This window comes from Meles meles, chromosome 21 (assembly GCF_922984935.1).
Source record: "Meles meles chromosome 21, mMelMel3.1 paternal haplotype, whole genome shotgun sequence".
Lineage (NCBI taxonomy): Eukaryota > Metazoa > Chordata > Mammalia > Carnivora > Mustelidae > Meles > Meles meles.
In genome coordinates, this window is record NC_060086.1 from 21,630,847 (window position 1) to 21,651,228 (window position 20,382).

Here is a 20,382-nt window from a genome sequence, read left to right on the forward strand (position 1 = left end):
ATCAGAAAGAGCTGCGGACCTGAATGTCAACTGCAGGACCCTGGTCCACCTGTCTGGGAGTTAAATGAGCATGGAGACAGGGTGAGGACAGATCCATCACGGCATTCAGGGTCCCCCCACCCCCTCACGTCGTCCTCAGGAATCACTAGCTCCCATTAGCTCCCCTGGGGAAAGGCTCAGCACGGGAAGCTGCTGTGAGTGCTGGCTTCTCTTGAGCCGCCTCGTGATGAGATTGTTGGGAATACTAACCTCTTCTTGTGTGACACCCCAGGATCCAGAAAATGATCATGGATCAGGAGAAGCAAGAAGGCGTGTCCACCAAGTGCTGTAAGAAGTCCATCGTCCGCCTGGTGCGCAACCTGTCCGAGGAGGGCCTCCTGAGGCTGTACCGTACCACGGTCATCCAGGACGGCATCAAGAAGAAGGTGCAGGCTCCCCCGGCGCCCCCCACGCCAGCCTCCTGCTCTCGGAGGCTTCCTCGTCGGGCTCCTCTTGCCCTCGTCCAATTTCACTTGTTCCATCGCTGCCAGTAACTCAGTCGCCCATTGTGCCTCCTCATCTGGGGAGCAGGGGCCTTGCCGGCTTCCTGGAGAGGCTGGAAGCGCAAAGGCAGGATAATGTGCTTGGATCTTGGGGCTGCATGTGTGGGCCCGAGAGCAGGTGTCCAGCGCCCAGGCCCACTCTGAGTGACACATCGGAGTCCGGCAGAGCCTGCTGGCAGAAACTCAGCTACGGGTAGCAGGTGGAAGGTGTAGACTAGGGCACCAAGAATGATTTCCACGGAGATGTGAGGAAATGTCCCCAAGGAAGTGCCAGTGGTCACTCAGGACGCCCTGAGCACCCGTAGATCTTCTGTCTTGAGTTTATCTGTTTCTATGAAATTTAAGTTTGGGGGCCATTCCCATAGCAACTGGAGCTCACAGCTCTGCATGTGTCCTAAGGCGTAGAGTTTTCAGGGTCAGAGTAATTGGAGAGAGCCCCGCCGGGCCCAGAGACCAGAGGGAAGGTGCTGCAGGGACAGGCACTAGTAATTGCCTGACCCTTTTTTTGTGGTGGCGTTGTAAATCTCTTCCTTAAGAAAGCTGTGCTTTGATGTGGCGTTTCCTTAATAAGCTGGCAAGGTCATTTCTGCTTTTTACTTTATCTTATTTTTGGTTTGAAGTTTGAGAAACAGAGCCACGTGAGAAATGACTTACACCGTTTCTGCCCTTCTGGGTTGGCAGCTCTCATCATTCTCCTATCTGCTTTTCAGTCCCCATGACCTTGCCCTTCTCCCCTCCCTGCCCCCCGGCAGCCTGTCACTCCTCCCCTGGAGCAGGCGTGAGGTGGGGGGGTCCTTGTGCTGACCACCCTCATTGAAGGGCCAAAGCTCTCACCCCTCAGCCGCAACCCCTCAGATTTCTGAGCAGTTACTTAGGAGGGGGTGGGCGGCCTTCTCAGCACGGTGATGAGGGCAAGAGAGCCTCCCCCAGTCCAGGAGTGGCCTGGGGATCCACTGTGTGTCCAGCTCCTGTTTGCCCTAGTGTCCAGCAGGTGGAGTGAAGGGAGAGGGTGGGGACAGAGCACCAGGCGTAAGCACCACAGATCCTAAGACCTCAGACACAAGGGCACCGTTGGCCTTTGCTCCTGCATCCTGCCCGCTGGGTGGTCAGGGAGTAGGCTGGCTGCTGGGCCGTTGCCCGTGGAAAATGGTAATGCATTGCATTTGCTCCATGCATGTAAGTGTTCCAAGGTGTTGCCTAACTGCATCTCGCCAGAGCCTCACGGAATCCCCACAAAGTTGGCAGGATGCGGGCGAAGGGTCCCCATCCTGGTGGTACTGCCCATTCCCTGCCATCCGCCGCCTCTCCCCTTGGGCCACTGTCAACATGAGGTCTGCTGGCTGGAGCCATCCATCTAGGAAACCTGACCTTGCTCTGTCCTGCCAGCAGCAGAGATGGGAGAAAGGCCTGGCTCTCCAGGGGCTGTGACCGTGACACCTGCCATCTCTCACCCAGCCACCACCCTCGCACCCCTCTCCTCATCTCCACCAAGCTCTTCCCTTTGTCACCCCAGATAACACCCGTGCAGTGGTCACCACCGGAACTGTTCAGCTTCAGTACCCTGGGAGAGGGAAGAGAACAAAAGAAGCTCTAAATCCTCCGCCAGCTGGTTTAGACGCGGGCCTGGCGGGAGTCCCACGATGGCACTCTCAGCGAGGGGAGATTAATGAAAGCTGCTTACCTTTTCCAGATGGAAGCTCTCAGGACTTGCAGGCGACTATGGGAAATTCTCAGCTACACTGGGGTAGCAGGAGCAGGCCACCAAGTAGTGGCAGAGGCCGGGGGCCAGGACAGCCCAGCCGGGGGACTGCTAGGCGGGCTGCTCTCTTTCCAGGGCAGACGTTCCTCCCCTGAGCCGAGCAGCAGGTCTCCGACAGTGGAGCTCGAGAAATTTTGATGCCAGAAATCGTAATGGCCTTTCGTCTTGGTCCCAGACATCTCTTGGAAATGCTAATGAGAACAGGAGGCACCCACCGAGAAGCAAGGTGCAGAGCTAGGGCTCCCTCAGCATTTCCCCTGCCCTTCTGGGACACTCTGACCTTTCACTCCACAGGTGGATCTGGTCGTGCACCCGTCCATGGACCAGAATGACCCGCTGGTGAGAAGCGCCATCGAGCAGGTCCGATTCCGGATCTCCAATTCCAGCACAGCAAACAGGCAAGTGGCGGCCCCTCGCAGGAATCCACGGGCAAGCTGCCTGGTCTTTGTGTCCCCGCCAGTAGCACTTTTTGCCCTTTATACTCAGGGGAGACCAGTGTATTCACGGGTTTAGGAGCAATTTCTGGATCTTTTTTTTTTTTTTTTTTTTTTAAGATTTTATTTGAGAGAGAGAGCACAAGCTTGATAAGCAGAGGAGGGAGGGAGGGGGAGAAGCAGACTCCCCACTGAGCAGGGAGCCTGTAGCAAGGCTCCATCCCCAGAGTCCAGGATTGTGACCTGAGCCAAAGGCAGATGCTTAACTGACTGAGCCACCCAGGTGCCCCCAATTTCTTGATTTTTAAGGGGAAAAAAAAAGTGGCCCTAACGTTTTTCATTCCGCTCTGCCTAATGGTGTTGACAGAGCACTCTTGACTCACGGGCCCTGTGAAGTAGGAAGCTCACTCGGTCTCCTGATGGCTCACAGCCTGCTTGCCTTTCTTTTTTTTTTTTTAAAGATTTTATTTATTCATTTGACAGAGAGAGATCACAAGTAGACAGAGAGACAGGCAGAGAGAGAGGGAAGCAGGCTCGCCGCTGAGCAGAGAGCCCGATGCAAGACTCGATCCCAGGACCCTGAGATCATGACCTGAGCCGAAGGCAGCGGCTTAACCCACTGAGCCACCCAGGCGCCCCTGCTTGCATTTCTGAGGCCTTCTCTAATTTTGTTCATAAACTGTCTCACGGACTGAGAAAACTCAGGGCTGGAAGAAAATTCTTAGCTGAGCTTAAACTGGACGTGGCCGTTGGGCAGGCACAGGGTTCCATGGGAATCGCAGACCTTGGTTTATGTACTTGGAGCTGAGTTGCTGATGGATTTTACATCAATTCCTGATCTCTAGCACTTCCTTTTTTTTTTTTAATATATTTTTTAAAAATGTGAGCAGGGATGGGGGCAGAGGGAGAAGGAGAATCTCTAGCAGGCTGCCTGCTGCTCAGAGCCTGACACGGGGCTCGATCTCACCACCCTTTGGTCATGACCTGAGCCAAGTCACGAGTTGGATGCTTTGTGGACGGAGCCACGCCCAGGCACCCCAGATCCCTGGCATTTCTGAATGTGTCAGAGGACCTAGCACATTGGCTACCTTTCTTACAAGGTAGCAGCTGGCCAATAGGTGGGGGTGCCCTCGGCAGGTCCCCACAGCCCCTGTCACCCCCGAATGTCCAGTGACCCGATGCATTTTTTTTCATTCACATCTTCTGCTTGCCTCCAACAGGCAGGGGAGGTTGAAACTCCAGGGTCCAGTGGCTGCGTCTGATTCCCAAGGGTGGACCATGTCCTTCCTCCCAGTCCTCGTTCTCCCAGCATGCTATCGATCTTGTATTTGAACTGCAGGGTGAAGGTGCCCCAGCCTCCAGCGCCTCAAGAAGTTGAAGACGAAAGTCAAGGAAAAGAGGGTCCAAGCGGATCAGGAGACTCTCAGCCGAATGCTTCCTCTAAACCGGAAAGCGGACGGGTGAAGAAAACCGATGAGAAGATGGGCATCACCCAGCTGAAAAATTACAACCCTGTTGTAGGTAAACAAGCAGCTCTCCGTCGGCGTCCGGCACTGTGCCCTGGGTTGTCTGCATGGCGATGTTTGAGTCACGCCGTGCCTCATTCTGACACGGGGCTATAGTTGGAAGAAGCAGGTCTCAATCACTAGCTGGATCATGGGGGTGCTGGTACCATGGCCGCTGCTGGCCTCAGTTTCTCCATCTGGACAGTGGGCATGCTTCTTGCCCTGCATACCTCACAGGGCTGTCAGGAGGCTCGGGTGAAACTGTGCTAGGTCATACCTAACATGAGGACTTAGTCACAGAGGTGAGTTCCTTCTGCTCAGTGTCCTTGGGCTGGAGTGTTCTCTAAGCTACAGAAAATCTGTTTCTCCTGACCTCATATCCCTCCTGGTAGTTATGGTCATTGAGGACTTTGAATGTTTGTATGATTTTCCCGGAGTCCGTTCTCTGACGGGGCTGCCTCCTCCCTGGGCCCCCACCTGGCCACTCCAATGTGAACACGTGCAGGGCAAGTGCCGAAGGCCGGGGGGGAGGGGGGACTTTGCAGCTTCACACCTCTCCTGGCCATAAACATGCACATTGGCGGAGGACAGAGATGACTGGACAGGGCATAGACCATGTCCTGGTGGGGGCACATGGCCCCGCAGACCTGCGATCCGAGGCAGAAGAGGCCATCTGTGTGACCTCCCTCTCTGCACATCCTGTCCCAGCAGTGCAGCCTGCCTTTGGTCTTCTGGGCTTAGGCCCTGAGAGGCTGTCCCGGGCAGGAGCAGGTGCGGCCAAGCAGTGCCCGCACTTGCGCAGACAGAAGACGGTGCAGGTGTCTCTCCAGTGGGCATGGCGGTGGAGGAGGGCCTCCTGGCTGCTCGTCCTCTCCCCCTGTTCCTGTGGCTCCCTGCTCCCTCACCTGGCTTCTCTCCCCAGGAAAAGCCAGGCAGGACTTCATTTGCGTCAACAAACAGGATGCTTTGAAAGAACCTAGATACGGGGGTGTTTTACACAGCCCCATCAAGCTGGGGCAGGGGGTTGCCCTGTGTGGAGGTTGGGCAGGCCCTCTCCAGGGCTGTCCCTTTCCGTCACACTTCACCTTACCTGCTGCGCCCTCCTCCGCCTTTGTTGCACCCATCACTGCGGCCTCCCAGCCCTCCACTGAATGTGGCGGGCGCACGCGCGTCTCCAGCACCTCGCGCTTGTCCCCGGGGGGCCACGTCCCCAGGTATCTGCGTGCCCTCGCCCTGCCCCCTTGAGGACCTTGCTTGTCCTGTAGGTGAAATTACGGCCCGATCCTCCCCCTTCTTCACTTTGTTTTCTGATACATGATTCCCAGTATCTTGTTATTTGTGCCCTTTGCCCTGGAAAGTAAGTTCGGTGAGAGTAAGGATGTGTGCTGTCTCCCTGCCACATGGGACATAGTGGCACTCAGTGGTTTTGGAGTGAATTGGGAGTTCTCAAGCATTGCCCTCCCCGCTCTCTCACCTCAGTTCCAGGACTCGGCCGCTCTCTAGGATTTCTGCCCAAAATGCCTCGCCTGCGGGCAATACACGTGTTTCTGTGGTACCTAATCTATGGGCATCCCACCAGCCGCCTGGGGGACAAGCCGGGCCTCGGCAGTACGAGGAGAAGGCAGGACCCAGGCAGGATGGGAGTCCTGCCCTCCTCCAGAAGTGACCTGGGGGCCTCCTCTGATGCCGCACCCAAGGACCGCCAAGATGGAACCCTCCTGGAGACAGAAGTGGAGCTCCCCACGGAGGAAGGTGAGGTGCTCCCGCGGCAGGCGCACCCAGTGGCATCCCGAGAGGAGTCCTAGTGCCTCCTCCTCCTTAGCATCTGAACTGGCCGGATCCCCACAGTGCCCCGATCAAAAGAAAGTCGTATTCCAGACCTCCTCGACCCCGGGGCCTCTTGCCTGACAAGAAGGGTTTTACCCGAGTTTGTGATGAGGAGGAGTCAGGACCTGCTAGGACGATGTCATGTCCCCGCCAAGACTGGGACCTTTCCTGTGACACTGACCCTGATTCTCTCCTAGTGTATGTGGATGAAGCCTCGTGGAAACGCTACGTCCCTCCCATCCCAGTCCACAAGGACTTTGGCTTTGGCTGGGCCCTCGTCAGTGACATTCTTCTCTGCCTGCCCCTCTCCATCTTTGTTCAGATTGTGCAAGTCAGTTACAAGGTACTGATGACTCCTGGGGCTGTTGGTGGGGGCTGGTCCCTCAGCTGTAGGCCAGAAAACCTATGTTCACCCAGTCAAGGGAAGATACTTTGAGACGTGCAGTTCTCTGGATGCATGGACGGAGGGTGGGAGGAAAAGATAAGATTAGATGGTTGGGTGGATGGACGGATGGGTGCATAGAAGGACAGAAGGAATGGAGGAAGGAAGGGAGGCTAGGTGATGGAGAGAAAGATGGTGGAAAGAATGGATGGATAGATGGTCAGATTGGATGGGTAGGTGGATAGAAGGAAGGATGGGTAGATGGATGGATAGAGGGGATGGATGGATAGAGATAGATAAATGATTGGATAGGTGTAGGGTTGCCTGGTAGGTCAAGGGAAATACTTTAAAGATGTGTTCTTATAGTTAGTGTGGTCAGATAGACAAGTAATTATGTTGTAACAATAAAGTATGTTTTAGAAATTCAGTAAATACAGCAAAAGGAAAAAATGGGTTCAGAGAGACCACTGCCCAATAAGTGGTGCGTATATTGCATGATTCTCGTCATTGACCCTGGCCTTGAGGGTGAGCTAATCCTGCACATGACCTCTTAGGTAGATGACCTTGAGGAGTTTCTGAACGACCCTCTGAAGAAGCACACGCTGATCCGCTTTCTGCCCAGGCCTGTCCGACAGCAGCTCCTGTACAAGAGGTGAGGCTCCCGGGATGGACGTGGACTGGCCGAGGGTCCGGCAGCCTGCCTGAAGCGAGGGCTCTGAGTGATCATTCACCAGGAAGTGGGAACAGTTCTGCCTGCCAGGTTGCACAGTCACGAGGCTCTCCTTCATTCAGTGGTCCTAGGAGCCTTGTGGAAAAGCACAGGGGCAAATGAGGTGCAGGCTGGTGAATTTTATTACTGCATTTCAAGATTAAAAGAACCTAAAGTCTGCCAGTAAAGACCGCAAGTATTGGGGAGGGATTTCCCTTTTGCCTCCTGCATTTGGGAATCAGTTCCCATGTAGGATTGAGGCTCCATTGCCCTGGCTGGGTGTTGGGAAGGGGCAGAATCTGGCTCTCCTCTTGCCGGGCCAGCCCGAGGCCAGTCCTCCAGCTCCCACAAGCTAGAAGGGCATGGCCACGAACGAGTCGCATCCCTCAGCCGAGACACAGACCCTCTGACCACCGCCGAGTGTGCAGCGATTGGAACCCACCCCTCTCCTCTGTTTTCCAGACGTTACATTTTTTCTGTGGTGGAGAATCTTCAGAGGCTGTGCCACATGGGGCTGCTGCAGTTCGGCCCCACGGAAAAGTTTCAGGATAAAGACCAGGTAACATCTCTTACACCCGAGTGAACGGCGTTCCTGATGGCTGAGAGGTTTGCGGGCAGCTGACCTGCGGCGGTTCTGAGGTTCTTTCTTCGCCCTGTCCACGTGTCTCTAGGTCTTCATTTTCTTGAAGAAGAATGCCGTCATCGTTGACACCACCATCTGTGACCCGCACTACAACCTGGCCCACAGCAGCCGGCCCTTCGAACGGCGTCTGTACGTCCTGAACTCCATGCAGGACGTGGAGAACTACTGGTTCGATCTGCAGTGTGTCTGTCTCAACACCCCGTTAGGTACTGTGGCTCTGGGTGGGACCCCGCCGCTCCCCCTGCTTCCCGGGTGATCGCCGGGGTTCCTGGTGAGAGGACCCTAGAAGCGGCTGTTGCTTTTCATACCGCTTCCCGGAAACCTAGAGTATCCTTGGGACTGCCTTAGAAAGGAGGGCAGTGGGCTCTGAATGGGGGGCTCCCCATTCAGAAACACGTTTCACCCAGACCACTCTGCTTGGTCCTTATTCACTCGTGCATGCAGTAGGAATTTGTTGAGCACCTTGTGTCTGGCATCTCCTGGGCCTAACCCCATCACACCCGTCCATCCCCGCCCCAGCCAGCCAAGCCCAGAGCTGGGGACGAGCCCCGCAGGCACGGGCACAGCAAGTGTGTTGTTGGAGAGACAGCAGAGGCTGGCGTGGCTGGGGGGAAGAGCCGCATCTGCAGTTGGAGGAGCAGTGGGGGCGGGTCAGACGCTGGGGGCCTTGCAGGACTTGGTACCGGCTTTGTCCTAAGAGCAGGGAGAAGTCCGCCCTGCCTGCTGGGTGGGGAACCGACTGAGGGCCTGAGAGCAGAAGCCGAGCCATGACTCTTTTCTAAGAGAGAGCCGTCCGCTGGTGACCGTGAAGGAGGGGGGCACTTGGGAGATATTTTGTAGGGTGTTTTGGTTTTTGTTTGTTCGGGGTTTTTTGTTTTTTATTTTGTTTTGTTTTTCGGTGTATTTGGTGTGGGAGATATTTTGGAGGAAGAAATGAGCAGATCAGACGGTCAGTTGAGTTGGGTTTAGGGATAAGGCCTTAGCTTGCTTCTTCTTCCTGTCCTTGGAATATCCTCGGACCTATGTCCACCGGGCAGCGGCCACGCCTACATCAAGCTTCGACTCTTTTGAGAAAGCCTCTCCAGCACCTTATACTGTCCTCTGATTTCCTTCTCAGGATTCCTTGGGCCCAGGAAATTTGACTTCCCTCCCCTGGTGTCCCAAAGTGCCTGGTACACAGTCGACGTCCCATAAATGTTGATTGACTAGATGGAGGGTGTGTGAAGGCCATAGATCCTTGCTCTACACTCTGAGCCAGATTCCATCTGGTCTCTTCTTGCCCCTTCTGCGAGGAGGAGGGCTGGCACATCCAGTCTGCCCCTGGGAGAGGAGCCCTCTTCCCTTCCTCCGGTCAGTGCCAAAAGATCAGTCCTGAACGTCGTTTTTTGCAAAGCAGGAGCCCCACATTTATTTGGTAGAATTACTTAGTGCTGGCAGGTAATGAGCCCGTGTACGTAGAACCTTTAATGTGATGGGTCCGGACAGATTTTTAGACCTGTGTGTTTCATAGAAGCCTCTGGCATTCAGTGAGCTAGACTTTTACCATTTCAGATTTGTAGAGTGCCCTAATTCCCCTGCATTTTATACCCAGATAAAAATTTATGGACCAGTATGTTATTTGTACCAGAGTTGTTGAGGCTTGACAATTGGTGAATTTCCATCCCTTTTAGTGTTCATGAGCAGAAATGGGGGAGGCTTAGACTCTATTCATCAGGCTTCGATTGTCCCTTCGTTCAACAAACATTCGAGGAGGTTCTGCCCCGAGGACTGAGGGAAAAGCACCATATAACAGGATGTGAGCATCCTTTCGAGCACAGGGCTCTGAGCATGGGCGTGTGCCAGGAGCACCCCGGGGAGCCCGATGAAGTGCGGGTTCTTGGCCCTGTCCAGTGTGGGGATGACCTCCTCTGCATTTTGAATACAACAGCTAGGTGACACACCTTCGAAGCATGGCCTCAGGTCCTCCCAGGCTCAACTGGCCATTCAAATGCATGACCTTGGGCCCCCTTGGAAGCCCTCTCTGAGCTTTGCCTCCATTTTTAAGCTGGGAACAGCAGCCCCACCCCTTATTGGGCTGAAGCCAGGCTGGAACATGGGGTCTTATGTAGACACCGGCTGAGAGCTGTGGGGCAAGGGCTCTCCTCTGCCCCTTCGCCCCCAGCCAGTCCCTGCCCAGGTCTGCTGTCAAGGGTGTTAGAAGACTGTCGCTGATACCCTGTGAGTCACCGTAGCCTGCCTTTGCCTGACTCCCGCAGCAGTCAAGTGTAGTTTCGAAATTCTTGCAAGAAAGGCAGTGTTCTTTATTGTGGATTAACAGCATGTGATTTCTCAGCTATGTTAATGCACCTCTTGGGCGTGCAGGAAACATCTGGCTGCCCCTCAGTCCCCCACTGGGCCCAGGGAAACTGACCCCCGCACTGAGCTCTTGGTCCGGCTCCCTGCTGATCCTGACCCCGCAGCCACTGGCACGTGTGTCAGTGTTGCTTCCCGCTCCCTCTGTGCGGGTGTGCGGGAGCTCCACGGGCTTCCCCCGAGGAACAAAGCCTCGGGGCTTCTCTGCTCCTGATTCCCCACCCCTGTTGGGTTCTTCTGTTGCTGGCTTACCTTCCCTGCTTAGCGGAGGTCAGCCAGAGTACAGCTCCTTCCCTCGGGGTCACCCTCCTGACATCGATGAGAACACATTTCTACGAAGAGGATGTTCTGCCAGTTTCAGAGCCCGTCCTCTGGTCAGGGAGCGGGGTCTCTCTCTCACCCCCAGCCGCGCGCCATGGCCATGCAGAGCTGCCACCGCACGGCGGCGTCAGGGATGCCTGTGTCTTGTTTCCCAGGTGTGGTGCGCTACCCGCGTGTCAGGAAGAACAGCGCGCAGGACCAGGGTCTTGATGAGGAAGGCAGTCTGCAGAAGGAGCAGGAGAGCGCCATTGACAAGCACAACCTGGAGCGCAAATGCGCCATGATGGAGTACACCACGTGCGTCCCTGCCCCGCACACACTGTCCCCAAGTGCGTCCGCGCCCCACGCACCACCCCCAAGTGCGGGGCCACAGCGTCTCGTGCCCCATGGGCTCCAGCCCCTCCGAGTCTGGCTCCGCATGGCAGCCTGGGACTGTCCCAGGCTCTGGGATTGTGGGGCAGATTGGTGGCCGTGGGCCATATTGTTCCAAAAAATCAGTTACCAAAATGTGAAAATTGGGAATTTTATGTATCTGGCGGATTGACAAGTGTTTTGCTTCTCTTAGTTATTACTGGTAAAGGTAAAAGTTAGAAAAAATACCCTCGGGTTCCCTTTTTAGTTCCCAAGAGGGGCTCTCTTTCTGCTTTTCCCGCCCCTCAGGGGAAGCCGTGAAGTTGTGGATGAAGGCTTGATCCCCGGGGACGGGCTGGGAGCCGCCGGGCTCGATTCCAGTTTCTATGGGCACCTAAAGCGCAACTGGATCTGGACCAGCTACATCATCAGCAAGGCCAGGAAGGTGGGCCCGGCGGGGGGGGGTGGGGGGGTGGGGGGGGCGCGGGCACCCCTCCCCCCACCGGGAGCTGCAGAGCTACCCATCCCTCTCCATCTCACCCGACTTGGCTCCCTGCTTCTGAACTATAGAACAGCAGTTGACCAGAGGCCCAAATATTTATTTCCACATGTATGGTAGGTGTATCGATCTGGCCCAGCCTCTGTCTTTTCAGTGCATTCTAACTGACATGAGACAGAGGTCAGACGTGAGGGAGGGCCCAGAAGCAGCCTGGCCCCTAGAGCAGCCTGCCCCGCCCCCCAGCCCGGCCTTTGCAGAAACCTGAACACCTCTGAGCATCTGATGCTCTGGGCCCCTGGGGATTCGGGGAAGCCCCTGCTTCGTTCCAGGGCTGCGCTTGCCTTTTAGGAGAACACTGCTTCTGAAAATGGGCTCATGGTGAGGCTCCAGACATTTCTGTCCAAGCGCCCATTGCCGCTCAGTGCTGGAGGTACGTGTGCGGGGCGTTCACCCCAGAAACAGACGCCGGGCCAACGCGGGCTACGTGACTACAGACCACGGCAGGCTCTGCTGGGTCTCTGGCCCCTGCGGGGCTCATCCTAAGACGCCCACCTCCCGTGCTCGTTTGTAGGCATGGGCAGGTTGAACATCTGGGGGGAAGCCAGAGTGGGAGCTGGGCTCTGCACTGACCGGGAAGAGCAGTTCGAGATGGATCGAGAGCCCACGCTGGACAGGAACCGGAAAGTGAGGGGCGGACGGAGCCAGAAGCGCAAGCGGCTGAAGAGGGACCCTGGAAAGAAGATCAAGAGAAAGAGAAAAGGTTTTGTAATACTCGTTTGCGTCTGCTGGGCCTTGTGTTTGTACCTCCCGGCCCGGAGACAGGCAGTCGTGGCTCTGCGGCCATTGTGACCTCTGCCCTCAGACTTGGGGTTCTGTTTTCCCTGCTGTCTGGGGGGCTCATGTATGGTTGCCAATCTGTCCCTCGGGTCGAGCTGGCAGACAGATCCGCGAGCTCCTCATGTGCTTTCTCTGTCTTCTCCCTTGGAAACCCCTCTCACTTCAGTTTTCTAACTCCCATCTCACCTGAGGAAATTGGAAAGTCTTTGGCAGAAATCTCATCACAGCCCCAATCCTGTCATTCCCTGCGGTTTGGTTTTTAATGTCTGCATGACGTTAATCAGGCCAAAGTCATGTTGTGTTTGCAAATTAAAGGAAAGGGGGGGAGTCGGTCAGGCCTGCAGAATCTCTTCCAATCTCAGGAAGCCCTGAGGCGTGTCTAACGCCGCCATTTTGGAATCTTCACCTGGGCAAGTCTTTGTAGCAAAGGATGGCAGGAGGACAGTGAGGAGATTGGCGTGTTTCTTCGACCACCTTTCCACCCTCTAAGTGGTCTGTGTGTTGTACCAACAATCTCATAGCTATATCGCTTTCAGACGAGAACAGGATGTTTAAACGGGAACCTGTTTTTGGTGGTTTCTTGGGCTGGTGTTTGTACCAAGTAGCCTTGTGTCTGTTGGAAAGGCCCCCTCAGCATAGCCTGTTGATATATGCATGAGATCACTTTGGCTCACAGAGACCTGAATTCATCACAAGGCAAAATACGGTGGTGGTGTCCCTTGGAATCCCAAATGTTCACGCCCTACTTTTCTTTTGCCTTAATTTGGAAAAACTTCCCAAGCAAATAGTCTCTTGGAATGGGCAGTAGCATATGGTGTTTACCTTGTGAAACTGCCTTCAGTATCTCCCCGAGGGGAGGAGACGTTGAAAAAACCTAGTGGCTACGAGCTCATGGTTCAGATCCCGTGTCTCCTACTGACTGGGCTATGTGACTTCGGGCAAATCACTGTGTTTCACATTCCTCGGCTACAAAATGGGGATGACACCTGCCTCCTTTTAGGGCTGGTGCAAAGTAGTATCTTTTTTTAAAGATTCTATTACTCATTGTAGAGAGAGAGAGAGCGAGAGAGTGCTTTCAAGGGCAGTGGGGGGAGGAGCAGAAGGAGAGGAAAGGAAGAGAATCCCAAGCAGAGTCCACGCTAAACACAGAGCCCAATGAGGGGCTTGATCCCACAACCCCGAGATCCTGACTTGAGCCCAGACCGAGAGTCAGACACTCAACCGACTGCGCCACCCAGGCGCTCTGCAAAGTAGTATTTTTAATTATGAGTTGTCATATGTAAAAAGCTTAAAGCGGTGCTTGGCACGCAGTAAATATTCCAAAACATTGGTGCCTGGCACCGCCCTGGTGTTTTATACCCAGTCTGGTTCAGGCCTCAAGGCAACCCTGTGGGCTGTGCCTTGTTGCCATGGTGCCCCAGGGTTCATGCAACAATACCAGAGAATGGTGGGGGCCCGGAGCGAGCCCCGGATGCCTTCAGAGCACCTAGCCCCACAGTGGGAAGAGTTGGAGATTGGCAGGCTGCATTCAGGCCTCCCGCCTGTCCCCATGAAACTTGACCAAAGGGGTATAAAGAAAAAATTTAAAAGATAAAAATAAAAGTATCTATCTATCTATCTATATCTCCTGGCCCGAGTCTTAATGTGGTTAGTTTATCTGGCTCCCGACGCCCTTGGTCAGAGCTCCCCAGCCAAGTATGTGCCCTTCCCCTCTGTGGGGCAGCTCCAGACCAGTTGTTAGAGGCTCTCTCTCTTCTCCCCCTGGTATTCTCAGAAGAGTCCCCCCAGGAGAAAAGCCGCAGCCTGCGCTACCATGACGAAGCCGACCAGAGCGCGCTGCAGAGGATGACCCGGCTGCGGGTCACCTGGTCCATGCAGGAAGACGGGCTGCTTGTGCTCTGCCGCATCGCTAGCAACATCCTCAACACCAAGGTACTCAGCCTCCGGGGCCCTGTGCCTTCCTGGCTTGCACCTGCTGCATGCCATTCCCTGCCGTGGGGAGCCCCCTTACCCCTGTGGCCTGTGGGGCACTCCTCTCTGCTGTTAAGCCTGGCCACCGGGAAGAACATTGCCCAAAATCCTACAAGCGAATACTCCCGTTTGCACGCATTTCTTTCCAGTCTCGGGCTAGCACACCCAGATCAGGCTAACCCAGCCCAGAGGTGGTCTCTCTGTCTTTACCGGGAGTCTGGAACTTCCCGCTCCCCTTCTCCCACCCTCATCTGCCTGGAGAACTCCTCTCTTGTCTCTCCTAACTGCTTATCGTCTCTGGAAAGGCTTCGGTGGTCCTGCCAGTTGGAAGTAATTACCACATGTTGCTGCGCCCCGTGGACATGGACTTTACGGGCTGCTGCCTTTGCTTCTGGTCCTTCTTGACCCATTGGCGTGGCTGCTTCTCACAAGGCAGAGAGGCTTGTCATTTGTTTTCGTGGCTGTGGTCCCCCGCATGCTGCCAACTACATGGGGACCGCTCGGTCACCAGGTACTGAATCAGTGTGGAGTGGTGATGGCGGCCTCGGCCTGGCTCCACGCCTTCCGTGCCACCGTCCCCCACACTCACGGGTCCTCCTGGCCCGTGTCCCTGAGCCCCAACAGCTGGGGAGAAACTCACTTCCCGGCTAGCACGTTCCCTCTCTCCTCCCATGTCACTGCCTCCCAGAAAGCCCCGTAGCCCGAGCCAGCATCACATTCTCACCCTCCTCCCCAGAGCGGCCTCACTGTCCTAGACTGTCTGTTCCCGCCACTTGGCACCGTTGGGATCTTCTGAGTTTGCAGCAAGGCCTAGGGAGTATCGAGATAGCAAATGTCCGACCGCACCGCTTCGCCGAAGCCACTGGAGACCAAGTTCTGCCACTGCCTAGTACAGGGCCCTTCTAGGTCGTAACGCCGCGGGGTGGCCTGGGTAGGGCGGCTCCCTCCGAGCCCAGTGTGTGTATCCTGTCCTCAAGCACGCCGGCCGAGTGGAGCAGCCCCAGGTGCCCTCTGCCTGCAGGCTCACTGGATCCCTTTCCTTGACCACTTTTCCCAAATGCTGTTCCCCCCCATTCCTTCCTAAATTCCAGCCCAATCCCTTCTCCCGGAAACAAGCTAGAGATGTGTCACTGTCCCTAATACCTGTTCCTTCCCTCTGCAGTGGCCTTTCATTGCAACACTGACAGGTTGGAGGGACCCCCTTCCGTGCAGCTGGAGGGGCCAGCAGAGCCCGCACGGCTCTGGATCGGCAGACCCTCCTCTCACCTGCTTATGTTGTAACAGGTTCTTGGGCCGCCTCCTTCCTTCAGCAAGCCCCCCTTCCTGTCCGGGCTCTGCACCCAGCACCCTCTGAGCACCTGCTGCTTCCCAGAAGACATCCTCTCCCCCTGGGCGTGGCGGGTTTGGCTTACTCTTTGCTAGCAGCTCACTGGTGCGGGGCACGGAGGTGGCAGTCTGTAGATGCGAGAGTCTGGAAAGAGACGCCGCAGAACGTACCCTCCTCCCTCCTTTCCGTTCAGGCTGCGGACACTGAGGAGTCTGACTCTCCATCCCGGCTTGTGTTTGCTGCAGGTGAAGGGCCCATTCGTCCCCTGGCAGGTTGTGCGGGACATCTTGCACGCCACCTTCGAAGAGTCTCTGGATAAAACCTCTCACTCGGTCGGACGGAGAGCTCGCTACATAGTCAAGAACCCACAGGCCTACCTGAACTATAAGTAAGTTCGGACTTTGGGAACTTCGGGCCAAGGTTCCTCCCCTGCTTCTAGTTCTTTAGTCTTCTCTCGTCCCTTTTGCTGAAGAGTCCACTCTGAAATCCAGAGAGAGCGGCGACCTGTCCGCTTGCTCAGCCATAGCCTGTCCCAGGGTTCGGGTCTGTGATTTTTTTCAAGGGCCGGGCCTGCTTTCAGGCCCTTCCACATATCCGGTGTTATGTGGACTTGGGGCCAGCCTTGGTAAGTAGGTGCCGTTCTCCTTTGCTGCCCGGGAAGAAATGGGCGATCCCGGCTAGGTGGCTTACTGACTGTGCCCTCAGCAGCAGGTGGTGAGGGCAGAGGCCACCGCACCCACTTCATTCTCACCCAGCCAGGGCACAGCACCATTGCCCGCCCTGTCGGACTCCTGACAGCCCCCTCCGCAGGCACGGGCTTGAGTGCCCGGGGCCAGAGACCATCCGAGTGGGGTGCAGGGGGGACATGGGGCAGGGCTGGGAAGGACCGCTTCCATCAACTGGTTGTTCCTGCCATTGGTCAGTGGGAGGGCTTAGTTCTTGTTGGATTCCTAGCCTCTGGCCACAGGCTGCAGTCAGTCAGCTGGGTAGTAGAGAGGAACAGCCCAGCCCTGGATTGTGGAGAAAACTTCTCCCGGCAGGCTTTCTCAGCCTCAACAGTGTTGACCTTTGGAGCCGGATAACGCTTTGGGGCAGGGTGTCCTGTGCACTATAGGCTGTTTAGTGGCTTTTCTAGCCTCTGTGGCCTGGATGCCGCCAGTGTCCCACGCCTAGCCATGGGAGCCAGACATGTCTTGGGGGTCAGCAGGGGCTTTCCAGTGGGGAGCCGCTGCTCTGGTCACCTGCTCCAAACGCCTCTTCTTTCCAGAGTGGAAACGGCCCCAGAGAGAGGATATGGGTTGGCCAGGGTGACAGGGCCTTGGCAGTGGAGTGCGCTCCGGAACTTGGTCTTCCTGGGCTCTTCCTGATGTTCTTCCTCATGTCCTGCAGGAGCAGCCAGGGGACGGGAGCATGAGGGAGGGCCTGTGGCCTGGCACGGGGCGTGTGTCCACTTGGAGGTGGCTCCCTCACCTGGGAGCAGGCCTCAGCAGACGTTTGATCTTGGGGATGCTACGCCTCCCCGAGCTCTAGAATGGAATGATGGGCGCTGCCTCGCAAGCTCTTTGTGAAGTGAAAGTCTCCAGCTCCTAGGAACCCTGCCAGTACCTGTTGCCTTTCCCTGCATTTGTTTTTGGCCAAGTCAGGCTCTCTTGTCACAGAGAGATGAAGATGTCTGTGGACATTGAGGGCTTTGACGAATAGTGAACACCAGGGCCTGGATGGTAGTTAAAACTCATAGTACACTGTCACATAGGGCATCTCGTTTGGTCCTGGCTGGATGCCTGAGAGGACAGGCAGGCAGGAGCCGCTCTTCTCAGTTTACGTGTGGCAGATGGAAGCTCAGAGAAGGCAGAGGTGTGAAGCGTGAGCAGCAGCAGGCCTGACTTGAGTCAGGGTTGGCTGACCCCAGATCCTTCCTTGTTAAGAGCTGTGATCAGCCAGCAGGTGTATAAGTAAATCATACCTCGTGGTAGCTGAAGCCAGCTGTGTTAGAATAGGAGTCTTCCCCATGGTTCTGAAGACAGACTCATTATGACGCCAGACCTCACGTTCGTCCTCTCTTCCTGCAGGGTTTGCCTCGCTGAGGTGTACCAGGATAAGGCACTTGTGGGAGATTTCATGAATCGGAAAGGTGACTATGAAGACCCTAAGGTAGGCCCTGTGTGGTCACTAGGCTTGTCCCACCATGAAGGCAGGGGGTATAGGTTCTTGTCTGGTCGTCCGGGTCCCACAGCCCCACTGCCGGCCTTGCAGATACGGACATCTTCCCTGCATGTCTGGGAAATCAGCTCAGTTCTTGGGCTTTGGCCCTCATCTGATGGGGCTGTAGCTTCTGTTCTTAGAAACGTTAGAATTTGACACACCGCTCTGCAATTCTGTGGGGCCTTGGGCCTGTTTCGTTAAGAGAATAGGGCAGCTCTTCAGAAATTGAAACTGCTGGATGCCCCAGAAAGCTGGCAAATAGGATAGGATGTGAGTGTTTCTGAGTTCTCTGGGTGGACACGTGTAGGGACGGGAGGCTGCAAGGACAGTGGGGTCCCACAGGGGTCTTCCCGTCTGGGGCTTGGGAGGGAGGAGCGGTGGCTGGTGGGGCAGGAGTAAGGGCCAGCAGCGTGTTCCTTGCCCCAAATCCCTGGGCAGAGGGTGTCTGTCACCTTCCCCGGTAGGCGCTCTAGGCTGGGGAGGCAGGGAGGCCAAGGAGGCCATGCTCCTCAGTCTATGTTTCCGGGAGGTTGCTGCTGTGGGAGTTTGTTACAAGGTTTTCTTGATGTACCAGTGAAACCTCCCTTCTGGGAGAGAGAGCTTGACATCTCATTCTCTCACACTGAAAGGTTTGTGCCAGTGAGTTTAAAGAATTTGTGGAGAAGCTCAAAGAGAAGTTCAGTTCATCTCTAAAGAATCCTAACCTTGAAATCCCAGACACCCTCCAGGAGCTGTTTGCCAGGTGAGGTTCTTTCGAGAGGTTTCTGTGTGATCCTTGTGGGGCAGGCGGAAACATCACCGGCCTTAGGCACCTCCCCTGGTCAGCAGTTCCATGACCTTACGGGTAACCTTGCCATGTCCTTGACTCTGAACCACCTCACATCCTCTCATGGGCAATTTGAAAATGGGCAGGCTCTGCCAACCCTAGCACCCCATCGGGTGCCCACTCCCTTCTCCCGTCGAGGCTTTGCTGCCTTGCCCTGTCCAGTCCTGGAGATTAATCCCAGGCCTCCACAAGCCACTGGTGTGCTTTTGCTGGGATTGCTCATTTGACAGACAAAGAAACTCCAAGCTAGAAGTAGCTCACCCAAGGCCACGGTGCTTATAAGCCACAGGCCAAGGTCTGAACTTCCACGGTGGGTCTAACTCCAGCATCCCAGCTCTTTCCAGCTCGGCCACTGCAGAGAACATACTTGGCTCTGAGCACAGAAGCCATGAAATGTGGAAATCTTGAGTTTTGTGAACCAGGCCTGTTTCCACGGCTTAATCCAAATGTGAATCCCTTCTTACCTCCCTCATCGAGACGGTCCCTCTGGCCACTGGATTTTTCATGAATATCTTCCTGTAGAGGTGACGGTCGTTGATCTGTTCCTGTTTGGGAACCGTATGATACTGTTGTGGTCAGCTCCCTGAACTTCATCTCGTTCTTCGATTCAACCAACAAATAAGTCATGTCGTGCCCGCTCGTGCCAGGCCTAGCGAGGGAGCAATTTATAGTCCTTTGTGGAGTTGGCACCTGATACTGTTTTTTGTGTTTTGTGTTTGTTTTTACAGCAAACTGTCCCCCAGAACTCCAAATGGCATGGTTTATATTCATAAGCGCTTCATATAACCCGCTTTACTTGTTTGTAATTTATAACCTCACGTATTTTTAGTGAATTTATTGGGATAACTTTTAGTTACAGAAAATACAGTTAAAATAGAGACTGTTTTTAAGGAGAGTTCATGAACTGTCTGGGAGAAAGATGTCCCATCCGGTTGTAACAGTTTTTTAAAGTTTTTGTTTGTTTGTTTGTTTTTTAATTTATTTGACACAGAGAGAGAGAGACCTCACGAGTAGGCAGAAAGGCAGGCAGAGAGGGAGGAGGGAAGCAGGCTCCCTGCTGAGCAGAGAGCCTGATGAGGGGCTCCATCCCAGGACCCTGAGATCATGACCTGAGCTGAAGGCAGAGGCTTAACCCACTGAGCCACCCAGGTGCCCCACGGCTGTAGCAGTTTTAAAACTGAATTTGATCTTAAGCATCCTGGCAGGCTAGGCAGAAAAGGAAATGGATCCGACTACTTTGACTGAAAATCGTTCCATTCTGAAAAGGGGCTTTTTCCTATTACTAAATTTCAAGAATTTACTGTTGCCAGGATGAATTTTGATATTAGGATCATAGAAACCAAAGAAATGTCTTACAAACAAATGGCCATGTTTCTTTAAAATTGAGTTTTGTGATTTCTTGTATTTCCTTGCCTAGCTGTGTAGCGTGATGGCTAGCTCATTGGACTTCTCTTGTGTTTGTTTGCTTGGTGGGAGCAGAAGGAAGCAGCATTACTTGAAGCTCAGAAACACAGATGGGGAGATAATCTGCTATCTAATACAACCACTCTCTTGGTTGGGTATTTTCTTCCAGACGTCTTTCTTAAGCTTGTTTTTAATCATAACGGGCCCATGATGTTAGATCCCCTTCCCTTAATGATTAATGGTGGCTCTCTGCCAGTAAACACTTGACCATGTTGTTTGATAACCGTCCGTAAAATGAACATTCCTCGTTTCCTCAACTGTTTTAACAACATGCTCTTTCGATGGGCAGAACGTGGTTTTTTCTCATTGTAACTGACATGTACTCTTTGCGTATTGATGAGTTCTGCATTTCCTCCAACACTCCAGCCAGTGAAGGGCCACACTGAGCAAACCTCCACTTGGTTAGTGACGGTCAGCCATGTTCCGCTGAC

General features: G+C 54.7%; 1 protein-coding gene across 3 annotated transcripts in view; it reads left to right on the top strand.

Moving 5' to 3' along the window:
- Nucleotides 1-20,382, top strand: part of GTF3C1 (general transcription factor IIIC subunit 1) — a 69,321-nt gene that overhangs the window by 35,711 nt on the left and 13,228 nt on the right. For all 3 annotated transcript variants that reach the window (XM_045993190.1, XM_045993191.1, XM_045993192.1), the window contains 16 exons: nt 272-425; nt 2,596-2,699; nt 4,075-4,256; nt 5,720-5,992; nt 6,265-6,410; nt 7,004-7,101; nt 7,621-7,717; nt 7,830-8,007; nt 10,630-10,771; nt 11,135-11,270; nt 11,673-11,754; nt 11,896-12,084; nt 13,936-14,093; nt 15,705-15,847; nt 17,529-17,610; nt 18,291-18,403. In XM_045993190.1, the coding sequence (XP_045849146.1) occupies nt 272-425; nt 2,596-2,699; nt 4,075-4,256; nt 5,720-5,992; nt 6,265-6,410; nt 7,004-7,101; nt 7,621-7,717; nt 7,830-8,007; nt 10,630-10,771; nt 11,135-11,270; nt 11,673-11,754; nt 11,896-12,084; nt 13,936-14,093; nt 15,705-15,847; nt 17,529-17,610; nt 18,291-18,403 (2,277 nt within the window). The remainder of the gene's footprint in view (nt 1-271; nt 426-2,595; nt 2,700-4,074; nt 4,257-5,719; nt 5,993-6,264; nt 6,411-7,003; nt 7,102-7,620; nt 7,718-7,829; nt 8,008-10,629; nt 10,772-11,134; nt 11,271-11,672; nt 11,755-11,895; nt 12,085-13,935; nt 14,094-15,704; nt 15,848-17,528; nt 17,611-18,290; nt 18,404-20,382) is intronic.